This window comes from Scyliorhinus canicula, chromosome 10 (assembly GCF_902713615.1).
Source record: "Scyliorhinus canicula chromosome 10, sScyCan1.1, whole genome shotgun sequence".
In the NCBI taxonomy this organism is placed as follows: Eukaryota; Metazoa; Chordata; class Chondrichthyes; order Carcharhiniformes; family Scyliorhinidae; genus Scyliorhinus; species Scyliorhinus canicula.
The window spans coordinates 47,555,057-47,568,981 of record NC_052155.1 but is presented as its reverse complement, the minus strand read 5'-3'; the positions used below and the strand labels follow the sequence as shown (position 1 = coordinate 47,568,981).

The following is a 13,925-nucleotide window of genomic DNA, read 5'->3' as shown; positions in this document are numbered from 1 at the left end:
CTTGTCCTTATCCATGACAATCCAAAATCGTGTGGAATTATGCCCAAAATATTCCCCCACTGAAGCATCAATCACCTGGCTTGACACATTCCCCAATACCAAGTCTAGTATGACCCTTCCCTGGTTGGATCGTCAACATACTATATCAAGAAGCCCTCCGGGACACATCTGACACATTTCTCTTAATCCAAGCTCCTGGCTGCAAGGGATTCCCAGTCAATCTGGGGGAAGTTGAAGTCACCCATCACAGCTAATTGCTTTTTTCACACCTTTTCACTATCTGACTATATAACTGCTCCTCTGTCTCCTGCAAGCTGTTGGGAGGCTGTTGGGAGTCTATAGTACACTCCCAACATTGTGATTTCACCTTTCTTATTCATGAGCTTCACCCATAACACCTCACTACAAGATCCCTCCAATGTGTCCTCCCTCAACACAGCTGTGATCTGTGCCCTAATCAGCAATGCAACTCCCCTTGTTTCCTTCTCTCGCGTCTACAGCAAAAATATCCCGGAATGTTAAGCTGTCAGTTCTGTCCCTCCTTTAACCATGTCTCTGTCATTGCAATTATATCATAGTTCCATGCAGTAATCCAGGCTCTCAGGGCAAAGATTCTCTCAGCTGGGTCGGGCCGGAGAATTCCCTCGACCGGCACATATCATGCCACGCCGCCCCGATGCCGGGACGCGATTCTCCGCAGAGCGGAGAATCGGCTCCATTGGCGTCGGCATGGTTGCCGCTCTATGGGCCCTCCCACTGATTCTCGGCCCGGGATGGTGAAAAGACCGAGTCCCGCTAGCGCCGTTCACACCTGCTCTCAGCCGGCAGGACCTTGCCGTTGAAGGGTCCGGGGGTGGCCTATGGGGGGGGGGGGGGGGGGGGGGGGGGGGGGGGGGGGGGGGGGGGGGGGGGGGCCTCACATGTGGCCTGGCCCGCGTTCAGGGCCCACCAATCGACGGGCCAGCCTCTCTGGCTGGGGGCCTCCTTTCTTCTGCGCCGGCCCCTGTAGCCCTGCACCATGTTACATCGAGGCCGGCGCATTGAAGGGAGTTAATGCGCATGTGCACGTTGGCGCCGGAGCCACTGCACATGCGCGGACCCCGCAGCGCCAATTCACACCAGAATCAGCAGCTGGAGTGGGATTGTTCGTTCCAGTGCTGTGCTGGCCCCCTGTAGGGGCCAGAATTGCTGATCCTGAGGCCGTGTTGACGCCGTCAAGAAACGCGACGGCGTTTCCGATGGCTTCAACACTTCACCTCAGGATCACAGAATCCCACCGTCAGTTCATCTATCTTACCTGTTATACTTCTTATTTCCTGAAAAGGGGTTAGTGAACCAGATGAATCATGCAGCAATCAATGCTAGTTCCATGGTCACCATTTTCTGAACGGAGGGCTGTGACTAGTGGTGTTATGCAGGAACCTTTGCTGTTCGTAGTATATATAAATGATTTGGAGGAAAATGTAACTGGCCTGATTAGTAAGTTTGCGGACAACATTGATGTTGGTGGAATTACGGATAGCGATGAGGACTGTCAGAGGGTACAGCAGGATTTAGATCGTTTGGAGACATGGGTGGGGAGATGGCAGATGGAGTTTAATCCGGACAAATGTGAGGTAATGCATTTTGAATGTCTAATACAGGTGGGAAATATACGGTAAATGGTAGAACCCTTAAGAGTATTGAAAACCAGAGGGATCTGGGTGTACAGGTCCACAGGTCACGGAAAGTGGCAGCGCAGATGGAGAAGGTAGTCAAGAAGGCATACACATGCTTGCCTTCATCGGCCGGGGTATTGAGTATAAAAATTGACAAGTCAGGCTGCAGCTGTATAGAACCTTAGTTAGGCCACACTTGGAGTATAGTGTTCAATTCTGGTTGCCACACTACCAGAAGGATGTGGAGGCTTTGGACTGGGTACAGTAGAGGTTTACCAGGATGTTTCCTGGTATGGAGGGCATTAGCTATGAGGAGGGGTTGAATAAACTCGGTTTGTTCTCGCTGGAATGACGGCGGTTGAGGGGCGACCTGACAGAAGTCTACAAAATTATGAGGGGCATGAACAGAGTGGATAGTCAGAAGCTTTATCCCAGCATGGAAGAGTCAATTACTGGGGGGTATAGGTCTAAGGTGCAAGGAGCAAAGTTTAGAGGAGGTGTGCGGGGCAAGATTTTTTACACAGAAGGTAGTGGGTGCCTGGAACTTGCTGCCTGAGGAGGTGGTGGAAGCAGGGACAATAGTGACAAATACATGAATAGGATGGGAATAGAGGGATGTGGACCCTGGAAGTTCAGAAGCTTTTAGGTTAGAGGGCGCAGGATCGGCACAGGCTTCGAGGGCCGAAGGGCCTGTTCCCGTGCTGTACTTTTTGTTGTTCTGTGTTCTTTTTATTACTCAAACTTTTAATTCCAGATTTTTAAATTTAAATTCTACCAGCTGCTGAGGTGGGATTTGAACCCGTGTCCCCTGGGCATTGGCCTGGGCCTCTGGATTATTAGAGCAATGACCATTAAGACACCTCTCACCTTCATGTTAACTTTCTGTGACTTTGTGTACAAGAAAACAGGTCACTCTTAACATTTCCTAGGCTCACCATTCAAAAATGTTCTATTTTTCCTTCCAAGGTGGCGAACTTCACAATTCCTCACTTCAAATTCGATCGGGTAATTCCTTTGCCCACTCATTTAGCCTGATGTCTCTTCTCAGTCTTGTTGCATCCTCCTTCCGCTACCCAACTTTGTGTAATTTTCAAATATAACATTTGGTCTCCTCAACCAATTAATTGATATAGATTGTAAACAGTTGAGGCCCAAGCACCGTTTCCTGCTTTAGCCCACCAGTTACAAAATAGCCTCACACTATCATTGGCCTTCTTCACAGGCCTGTCACTTTTCAGGATGTAAAAAGGTCCAGCAAACATTCCAAAGTCAATATATTTTACATTTTTCCAAATATGCAGCAAGTCAGTTGGATTGTGTACTTGATATATTAATTTAATAGCTTCAACTTAAACCATAAGCACACCACACATCCTTATTACCCTGTGCTTTATTTAGCCCACTCTTTACAGTGCTCAGTTATGTGATACTAGGTGAGTTGCCAGAAAAGGTACCACAATTGGCTTCAGCATTCCAAGGTACCAAAATTGCCCAGGATCTGCTCTTGACATTTATCCATTGAGTAGGAGTGTGGTAGTATGACTAGAGATACTACGGTACCTGGGAGTGTGAGCTGCTATTGGTGGAGAAGGCTCGCTGCCCATTGGCCCAAGTGTTGTCTTCCCATTGGTCGAGATGGAGGTAGCTCTGCCCATGAGGCAGAGTATAAGAACCTGTGTTTCCCAGCAGCCATCGTTCTTTCTGTACTCAAGCTGCTGGGCACACTTCTTGTAGATTAAAGCCTTCGTTTCTGTGTTCATTGATCGCGCATCAAGGAGCATTGCTTTTCAAACATTGTGCTGCTTCTCGTGCTTCTTCTCATATTGACAAGCTATTGTTTTCATCTGCATGTGCTTTTTTCACTTTCTTGCAGACTGAACAGTTAAACATCATGCTGAGTGCTGACCCAACCAATAGGCCTGATGCTCTTCAAGTTCAGAACTTCATTCAGAATCTGTTGACAACTGTGGGCGCGATTCTCCCAACGGATTTCTAAGTTAATTTGTGACGGGTTATTCAGGGAGTTTCCCGCCGGCTCTCCTGATGAAGTCCCCACCGCTATTCAATTACACTTTTCTGGACCCTGGGGAGTTTCGCACCAGTTTAGCCCACACTGAAAATATTATTTTTAGCACTGGGGAGCTGAACTCAGAGATCAGGCCATCATTTTGAAAGGGTGCCTCAATCTCCAAGTGACCAAGTGAGCTTGTGGGTACCCATGGGCAATGTCACCTCCCACAAACATGGACACTACCCCACACCCTCCAAGTGAGGACACTCTGCTACGGGGCCCCATGGGGTCCTCCCTCTTCAGGCCAAACTCCCTTGTAGCACTAATTGTTGCCCATCTGCAGCTCCCTGGGGAGGTTGATGAATCAAGGGAGGCCGGTGGATCCCACGCAGGTAGGTTGTAAGTAAGTTTACGACCTACTTCTGCAAGCGTCATTCGTTCCCACCCATTTGGGGCAGCGTTCCGACTCCGGCATCTCGCGAGGCCCGAAGCCTGTTGGGAGACTCCCTGGAAGCCTCTCCCGGCATTCTCTGGCCGCGTTGTGCTCTCACTTGAGCGCAACGTGGCTGGAGAATCGCACCCAGTGTTTCCTGAGTGAACTTGGGTTGCTTCTTGCGAAAGGGTATTCCTGATATTTAGCTGCAAGCCAGAAAACACCAAGCACTCGTAATGGAAATGGTCTCAAAATTTAAGAAGCATCCAGTACTTCCATATTCACAGCCTGTGCTAAGGAAATTACTTGCTTCTAGTTTACAGAATTCTCATATATCATAGAATTCTTTGATTGCCTGAAGGGATTTTCTTTCATTTGTTCAATTTTTAAGGTTGCTTTGACAGCGACTTCCAAACTCACAACTGTTACCACATGTTGTAGTGCACCTTTAAGATGTATGGTTATGCTCCTAATGTGAATTGAGCGCCGTCATTTTTAAGTGCAGGCTTGTCCAGGTACCTACATTGCGACAGGCTGACATGCTGCACCAATCACATATGGATATTGACCATACAAGCTGGTTAGCCACGGATCTGGTTGGCCAGATAACAACAATAATGTTGCTGCCGGCTGTGGAAGGGGAGGCAGAGATAGTGGTGGCATTAGATGCGGAGAAGGCCTTCGACAGGGTTGAGTGGGAGTATTTGTGGGAGGTGTTGGAGAGGTTCGGGTTTGGGGAGGGGTTTATCCGGTGGGTGAGGCTGCTCTACGAGGCCCCGATGGCGAGTGTAGCCACAAATAGGAGGAGGTCGGAGTACTTTTGGCTGTACCAGGGGACGAGACAGGGGCGCCCCCTGTCCCCCTTGCTCTTCGCATTGGCAATTGAGCCCCTGGCCATGGCATTGAGGGAGTCAGGGAACTGGAGGGGCCTGGTGCGGGGCGGGGAGGAGCATCGAGTGTCGCTGTACGCGGACGACCTGTTGCAGTATGTGGCGGACCCGGTGGGGGGGGGGGGGGGGGGGGGGGGGATGCTGGAGGTGATGAGGATTCTTAGGGAATTCCGGGGTTTCTCGGGGTATCAGTTGAACCTGGGCAAGAGTGAGGTGTTTGTGGTACATCCGGGGGATCAAGAGGAGGGGATTGGTAGGCTCCCACTGAAGCAGGCAGGGAAGAGCTTCAGGTAGCTAGGGGTCCAGGTGGCGGGGAGCTGGGGGGCCCTGCACAAGCTCAACCTCACAAAGTTGGTGGAGCAGATGGAGGAGGAGTTTAAGAGGTGGGATATGTTACCGCTGTCACTGGCGGGGAGGGTGCAGTCCGTTAAGATGACGGTGCTCCCGAGGTTTTTGTTCCTGTTCCAGTGCCTCCCCATCCTTATCCCGAAGGCCTTTTTTAGGAGGGTCAACAGGAGTATCACAGGATTTGTGTGGGCGCATGGGACTCCGAGGGTTCGAAGAGTGTTCCTAGAACGAGGCAGGGATAGGGGGGGGGCTGGCATTGCCCAACCTCTGTGGGTACTATTGGGCTGCCAACGCAGCGATGGTGCGTAAGTGGGTAATGGACAAGGAAGGGGCAGCATGAAAGAGGATGGAGGCGGCGTCTTGTGTGGGCACGAGCTTGGAGGCGCTAGTAACGGTGCCGTTGCCGCTCCCTCCAACGAGGTATACCACGAGCCCGGTGGTGGCGGCTACCCTCAAAATATGGGGGCAATGGAGACGGCACAGGGGAGAAATGGGGGCTCAATGGAGGCCCCGAAACGGGGGAACCATCGGTTTGTCCCAGGGAGCATTGATGGCGGATTTCTGGGCTGGCACAGGGCAGGGGTTAGGAGGTTGAGGGACCTGTTTGTGGAGGGGAGGTTCGCGAGCTTGGGGAGTTAGAGGGGAAGTTTGGGCTCCCCCGGGGAACATGTTTCGGTACATGCAGGTTAGGGCGTTTGCCAGGCGGCAGATGGAGGGGAGGGTGGGGTGGGGGTGGGTAAGGAGTGGGCGGAGGGAGAACTGTGCACATGGGTTTTGGAGGGTGCTATCTCTTTTCCTTTCGTTGTCTGGGTGCTTTTTTGTTTTTTTTTGTTTTTGTTCTTTCCTTTTGTTTGAAGTTGCTCTTGAAGCTGGTGGGGTATTGTTCATGGGGTGTTACCGCGGTTGTTTGTTAATAGAGTTAAGATGTTTATATTTTGTATTCTGTAAAAATTTCAATTAAAATTATTTTAAAAAAAACAATAATGTTGCAATCGTCATTCAGACATATCAAGCTCACCAGCCAAGTCGATGTCATAAAAATTTTGTTCCTCGCGAAAGTCCTGCACTCCGATGGATGAAGATTCCTACTGATGTATTCCATGGTAGTGAGTACCTCATTGTCACTAATTACGTTTCGAACAGGGCCAGAAATGGAGTGTTATGCATACCATATCTTCACATTGTTATCCACGTCCCAATAATCTTGCAGAATACATGATTTGCGTCATCAAATCACTTATTACCGAATCCCAGCAGATGGGGCAAGTCTTGCACATTGCTATGCTCCACCTACATGCATCTTCATTAAGTTCTACAATTCCAAATTAACAATAGAACAACAGGTCATGTTACGGAATCCTGTAACTGGTACATGGATTACCACACAAGCCTCCAGATTTTGACGAGATGTACAAAGTTGCAACTTCAACTGGTGCTATGTTGCGTCAAATAGAGGTCAGATCAAAACAGCCCATGATTCCAGACCAATGGAAGATCCTATAGCAATCTGGACAAGATCAAAGATGAAGTATTGGCAGAGTCTACACATTCTACTTCCACAGTGAAGAATTCATGCAAATTTGCTCTGGATTCTATGAAATGTTATTCTGTATCTAGATCAGCATGTTTGATGAAGTCATCTTTACATTATGGTGACTGATGAGTTTACATGTTTCTGTTCGTGTTTTGTACAATATACATCTGTCTCCTTTTTTTTACTTCTTTCACGAGCAAGCAAGACCAGCATTTTCATTGCCCATCTATAATAGTCCTTGAGAAGGTGATGGTGAGGAGGAGTGCCAGGCAATGACCATCTCCTCCAAGAGAGGATCTAACCACAACCCTTTGACATTCAATGGCATCACCATCGCTGAATCCCCCACAATCAACATCCTGGGGGTTACTGTAGGTCAGAAACTGAACTGGACTAGCCACATTAATACTGTGGCTACCAGGGCAGGTCAAAGGATAGGAAACCTATGATGAGTAACTCAACTCCTGACCTCCCCCCAAAGCCTGTCCACAAGACACGAGTCAGCAGTGTAATGGAATACTCTCCACTTTCCCGGACGAGTGCAGCTCCAACAACATTCAAGAAGCTTGACATCATCCAGGACAAAGCAGCCCACTTGATTGCTCCTCCTTCCACAAACATTCAAACCCTCCATCACCGACAAACAATGGCAGCCTGTGTACCATCTACAGAATGTGCTGCAATAACTCACCAGGGTTCCTTAGACAGAGCCTTCCAAACCCACGTCAACTACCATCTAGAGGGACAAGAGCAGCAGATACCTGGGAACCCCAGCACCTGGAGGTTCCCCTCCAAGCCACTCACCACCCCGACTTGGAAGTATATCACTGTCCCTTCACTGTTGCTAGGTCAAAATCCTGGACCTCCTTCCCTTACAGCACAGTGAAGGACTGCAGCGGTTCAAGAAATCAACTCATCAGCAGCTTCTGAAGGGCAACTAGGGATGGACAATAAATGCTGGGTCAACCAGCGACACCCACATCCCGTAAATTAATTTTGAAAAAAAAATGTATTCTTGAACTGCTGCAGTCTGTATGGTGTTGCGAAAGAGATTAAGGATTTTGACCCAGTGACAGTGAAGGACCACTGGTCTAGTTCCACGTCAGGATGGCGTGTGGGTTGGTGGGGAACTTCCAGATGGTGGTGTTCCCATGCAACTACTGTCCTTGTCCTTCCAAGTGGTCGAGGTTGCGGGTTTGGAAGGCGCTGTCAAAGGAGCCTTGATGAGTTGCTACGGTGAATCTTATAGAAGATGCACATTGCCACTGTGCATTGTTGGCGGAGGGAGTGAATGTTTGTGGAAGCAGTGTCAAGCAACTGAGCTGGATGATATTGGGCTTCTTAAGTGTTGATGGAGCTGCACGTATCCAGGCAAGTGGAGAGTATTACGTCACACTCCCGACTTGTGCCTTGCAGATGCTGAACAGGCTATGGGGAGTCAGAGGTGAGTTGTTCTCCAAAGAAATTCCAGATTCTGACCTGATCTTATAGTATTTATAAGGCTGATGCATTTCAGTTTCTGGTCAGTGGTGACCCCCAGGATTTTGATAGTGGGGTTTCCGTGATGGTGATACTATTGAATGTCAAGGGGAGATTGTTGCCGTCTCTAGTTGGAGATGTTATTGCCTGGCACTTGTTTGGCATGAATGTTACTTGCCACTCATAGAATCATAGAATTTACAGTGCAGAAGGAGGCCATTCAGCCCATTGAGTCTGCACTGGCCCTTGGAAAGATCACCCCATTTAAGCTCACACCTTCATCCTATCCCCATAACCCAGTAACCCCACTAAACTCATCAGCCCAACCCTGAATATTGGCCAGGTCTTGATGCATATGGACATGGACTGCTTCAGTATATAAGGAGTTGTGAATGGTGTTGAACATTGTACAGTCATCCGCAAAATCCCTACTTCTGACCTGATGATGGAAGGAAGGTCATTCGTGGAAGTCTGTTGGGACTAGAACACTCAAAGTGCTTGCTGCCTACTGTTGAATTGTATATAGCTGAATTTTTAACTTTTTGAGAGGGGTGTGTTTTTATTTGAAAATAGGGGGATGCTTGATATATCTTTAAAAGGCATGGTTATGTTTCTAATGCGCATCAGTATAATGTACGGTTGTGATGTAATTCACCAGCGACTTGTGTATGTTGGAAGAATATACCTGCACAATGAAGACCTGCATGTACACTTAGAACCATCCTTAAATAAAGATCCACATTACTGTGTTATTAAACCTGTTGTTTCAGTGAGCAGTGACATTGAGGTCTTTACTTACACATTATATCTGGTCACCCCTCAGTCTTCTGTATTCTATAAAAGGAACAAAAGCACCCTTTATGTCACAACGCTTGAAAATCTTCAAACAAGAAAAGTTAATATTGGTATGAAGTTCAGTAATGTGCAATCAATGACTACTAAGGCTTTAATAACTGAAGGCTTTAATAAGCTAGATCCCTTTCTGTACCTGAGCTGCTGGGGCTGCACGGGCTCTTATACCCCGCCTTGCAGGGCGGAGCTACCATACAGTCTCGACCAGTAGACAACATGCATTATCCACCAATGGTGTTCCAGCATTGCTAGGTACCGTAATACCTCTAACCAGACTACCACATTCACCCCCGTTTTAAAAAAAGAGTCCGGCGGGGGTGTTGGCTTGGTATTACAACATGGTAACATAGTAGGATTTATAGTTATGGAGGTACCGTAATACCTCCGTACAGCGTTTTGACTTAGAATCATAACTATTTACAAAATATTTTACAATTTCACAATTAACTAGATACATGTTACAGTGAAGCAATCAGTCGATCGGGGGCCCTGGTCGTCCTCTGTGACCGTCGAAGCTTCGGTGGTGACGCTGGTGGAGATTTGGGCATCTGTGACTCCGGGAGCATCGTTTCGATCTCTGTGGCAGCTTCAACACGCCTAGACGGCGCTGGTAGGGAGCTGATTGACCTGGGAAGGGAGCGTCTGCGGGGTGCATCGGTGGGCGGGGGGGCCTGGATGGGGCCGGCGGATGAACTGATCCTCCTGGGAAGGGGGCAGCTGTAAGGTGTCCTGGTGGGATGGTGGGTGAGACTGGTGGCGGGGGTGTGCTTGGGAATCCGGCGGGCGCCAGGTCTCGTAGGGAGACCGTGTCTTGTCGGCCATCGGGGTACGCCATGTAGGCGTACTAGTGGTTAGCGTGGAGAAGATGGACCCTCTCGACCAACGGGTCCGACTTGTGCGCCCGCACATGTTTTCGGAGCAGGATGGGTCCGGGGGCTGCCAGCCAGGTCGGGAGCGAGGTCCCAGTGGAGGACTTCCTGGAGAAGACAAGGAGACGTTCGTGAGGTGTTTGGTTGGTTGTGGTGCAGAGCAGTGACCGGATGGAGTGGAGGGCATCCGGGAGGACTTCATGCCAACGGGAGACTGGGAGATTTCTAGACCGTAGGGCCAGTAGGACGGTCTTCCAGACCGTTCCATTCTCCCTCTCTACCTGTCTGTTACCCCGGGGGTTGTAACTGGTCATCCTGCTCACGATAATGCCCTTACTGAGCAAGAATTGACGCAGTTTGTCGCTCATAAAGGAGGATCCCCTACCACTATGTATGTTAGCGGGGAACCCGAACAGTGTAAAGATGCTATGGAGGGCTTTGATGACAGTGGCTGTGGTCATGTCGGGGCAGGGAATGGCAAATAGGAATCGGGAGTACTCGTCGATCACGTTCAGGAAGTACGTGTTGCGGTCGGTGGAGGGGAGGGGACCTTTGAAGTCCATGCTGAGGCGTTCAAAGCTGAGGTGTTCAAAGGGACGGGGAGCCTTTATTAGGTGCGCTTTCTTTGGCCGGTGGAAGTGCGGCTTGCACTCCGCGCAGATTTGGCGATTCCTGGTGGCTGCCCTGACCTCCTCGATGGAGTAGGGCAGGTTGCAGTTCTTGACAAAATGGAAGAAGCGAGTGACCCCCGGGGGGCAGAGGTCCTCGTGGTGGGCTCGGAGGTGGTCCACTTGTGCTTTGGCACATGTGCCGCGGGACAGTGCCTCAGGTGCTCGTTAGCTTCCCGGACGATACAAGATCTCGTAGTTATAGGTGTAGAGTTCGATCCTCCACAGCAAGATCTTATCATTCTTTATCTTTCCCCGCTGTGCATTATCAAACATAAAGGCGACTGACCGTTGGTAAGTGAGGAGAGTCAATCTCCTGCCGGCCAGGTAATGCCTCCAATGTCGCACAGTTTCTACTATGGCCTGGGCCTCCTTTTCGACTGAGGAGTGGCGGATTTCAGAAGCATGGAGGCTGCGGGAAAAGAATGCCACGGGTCTGCCCGCTTGGTTGAGGATGGCTGCCAGAGCTACGTCGGACGCGTCGCTCTCGACCTGGAAGGGGAGGGACTCGTCGATGGCGTGCATCGTGGCCTTTGCAATATTTGCTTTCATGCGGCTGAAGGCCTGGCGGGCCTCTATCAAAAGGGGAAAAACTGCGGATTGGATCAGAGGACGGGCCTTGTTTGCATAGTTGAGGACCCACTGGCCGTAGTAAGAGAAAAACCCTAGGCAGCGCTTCAGGGCCTTGGAGCAGTGAGGGAGGGGAAACTCCATAAGGGGGCGCATTCGTTCAGGGTCGGGGCCTATAACTCCATTTCGCACTACGTAGCCGAGGATGGCTAGGCGGTCGGTGCTAAACACGCGTTTATCCTTGTTATACATAAGGTTAAGGATTTTTGCGGTCTGGAGGAATTTTCGGAGGTTGGTGTCGTGGCCCTGCTGTCGTGGCCACAGATGGTGACATTATCGAGATACGGGAATGTTGCCCGTAAGCCGTATCTGTCAGTCCATCTCTCGCTGGAAGACCGCGACCCCATTAGTGACTGTGGTGGTATGATTAACATAGCTGCCTGCCATTGGTGCAGAACACCGGCTTACCATTGGCCCTGGTCGGTCATGTGCCTCTCGACCGATTGGTTGAGACCAGTCATTGTGCCGGCTCCCCGATTGGTCGAGAGGCTGAGTTAACCCCGCCTCCAGGGCGGGGTATAAATACCCAGTACGCCCGATGGTCGTCCATTTACTGTAGTCGACCACAGGGCTAACATCTAGCTTATTAAAGCCTTTTGTACAGCAACTCGTCTCGCGTTCAATTGATGGTATATCAGTGACAACAAAAGGAACCCTTAAAAAGTGGTAGAGCCGCCCATCTGCCTCGAAGGCAGTGTACTTGCGGTCACTCGTGCGGATGGGGAGCTAGTGGTAGGCGGACTTAATGTGCACTGTGGAGAAGACCTTGGGCGCAATTCTCCCAAAGGGAGACAAAGTGCCGACGTCGGAGTGAAAACCGGAGTGTTTCCGGCGGTGCTACCATACAGTCTCAACCAATAGACAACATGCATTATCCACCAATGGTGTTCCAGCATTGCTAGGTACCGTAATACCTCTAACCAGACTACCACATTCAGCAAGTCCACTACGTCACCCAATTTCAGAATTGGTTATCCACAACACAGCCTGTGCAATCACAATTTTGACTAATTTAGCCCTGGGAAATGCAGAACGAAAATGTACTGAGTATGCCTATTCCTTACATGCTTTGGATTCTTTGTGAAGTACTTGAATCAGTGATGGACAACTTAGGAGTATGTGGGCCGCATGAGAGGCCGTCATCATCTCAGTGGGCTGTAAGATTGAAATTGGACTTTGTCACAACTGTGACCCCATGAATCATGAGGCAGCACAATGGTAAGCATTGTTGTCTCGCAGCGCCAGGGACCTGGGTTAAATTCCGGCTTTTGGCAATTGTGTGGAGTTTGCACTTTCTTCCTGTGTCTGTGCGGATTTCCTCTGGTTTCCTCCCACATTCCAAAAATGTGCAGGTGAGGTGGATCGGCCAGGATAAATTGCCCCATAGCATCCAATGATGTGTCGGGGTTAGAGCATAGAGCATAGAACAGTACAGCACAGAACAGGCCTTCGGCACCTCAAGTGTTGTGCCGAGCCATGATCACCCTACTCAAACCCACGTATCACCCTATACCCGTAACCCAACAACCCCCCCCCCCCCTAACCTTACTTTATTAGGACACTACGGGCAATTAGCATGGCCAAATCCACCTAATCCGCACATCTTTGGACTGGTGGAGGAAACCGGAGCACCCGGAGGAAACCCACGCCACAGGGGGAGGACGTGCAGACTCCACACAGACAGTGACCCAGCCGGGAATCGAACCTGGGACCTGGAGCTGTGAAGCATTTATGCTAACCACCATGCTACCCTGCTGTGTGGAGGTGTGGACCAAGATTGGGTTCTCTTCCAGTGGGTTGGTGCAGACTTGATGGACCGAAGGCCTCCTTCTGCATTGTATGAATTATAATGGTTCTAAATACATGCCGAATATGTCATAAGTTGTGGAAAATTCTATATTGGGGCTTTCACAAGTGAATTGGATCATTACCAAATAGGAAAAAATGCAGGGCTAAAGGACTAGGCGAATTGCTCCTTGAGAGATCCGAAACAGGTGTAAGGGGCTGAACGGCCTCCTGTGCCAATGGCCATCCTGCAGATCTCGGGAGTGGGCAGGGTTTCTGGGTGGAGGGCAGGCTGCGTGGTGACGTCTCAAGCACGCACAGCTGACGTCAGCGGCTGGACTGGCGCGGGCAGGGCGATTGGATACGTTGGGCCGGTCACGTGGCGCGGGCAGGGCGATTGGATACGTTGGGCCGGTCACGTGCTGCCGGTATAGCTGGGCAGGCTGGCGACTGATGCTCAGCTTTGAGATGTTCCCAGAGTTGAACAACATTCTCACTCAACTCCTGAAACATGTGAAACAGGTAAAACATGGCCTGCCTGCTGGCACAAGACTTCTGGCGGGATACTTCGGGGCCGCAGTGCTTCTTGTGGGGCTCTGCAAGGTGGGTGGAGGGCGGGAGTGGTCTTTGGGGAAGGGAGGGGAGGGGGGCTTTGGGAGGGAGGGGAGGGAGGGGGGCTTGGGGAGGGAGGGGAGGGGGGGGCTTTGGGGAGGGGAGGGGGGGGGGGGCTGGGGAGGGAGGGGCGGGGAGGGGGGCTGGTGAGGGGAA

At 50.4% G+C, this 13,925-nt stretch overlaps 2 protein-coding genes across 2 annotated transcripts in view; both read left to right on the top strand.

The window, feature by feature from the left end:
* Positions 1 to 4,797, top strand: part of LOC119972333 (interferon-induced, double-stranded RNA-activated protein kinase-like) — a 40,581-nt gene extending 35,784 nt beyond the window's left edge. The window contains exon 11 of the mRNA XM_038808860.1: positions 3,532 to 4,797. Coding sequence (XP_038664788.1) covers positions 3,532 to 3,654 — 123 coding nt within the window. The 3' untranslated portion in view covers positions 3,655 to 4,797. The remainder of the gene's footprint in view (positions 1 to 3,531) is intronic.
* Positions 4,798 to 13,559: 8,762 nt separating this feature from the next.
* Positions 13,560 to 13,925, top strand: part of elp6 (elongator acetyltransferase complex subunit 6) — a 16,369-nt gene continuing 16,003 nt past the window's right edge. The window contains exon 1 of the mRNA XM_038808859.1: positions 13,560 to 13,679. Coding sequence (XP_038664787.1) covers positions 13,611 to 13,679 — 69 coding nt within the window. The 5' untranslated portion in view covers positions 13,560 to 13,610. The remainder of the gene's footprint in view (positions 13,680 to 13,925) is intronic.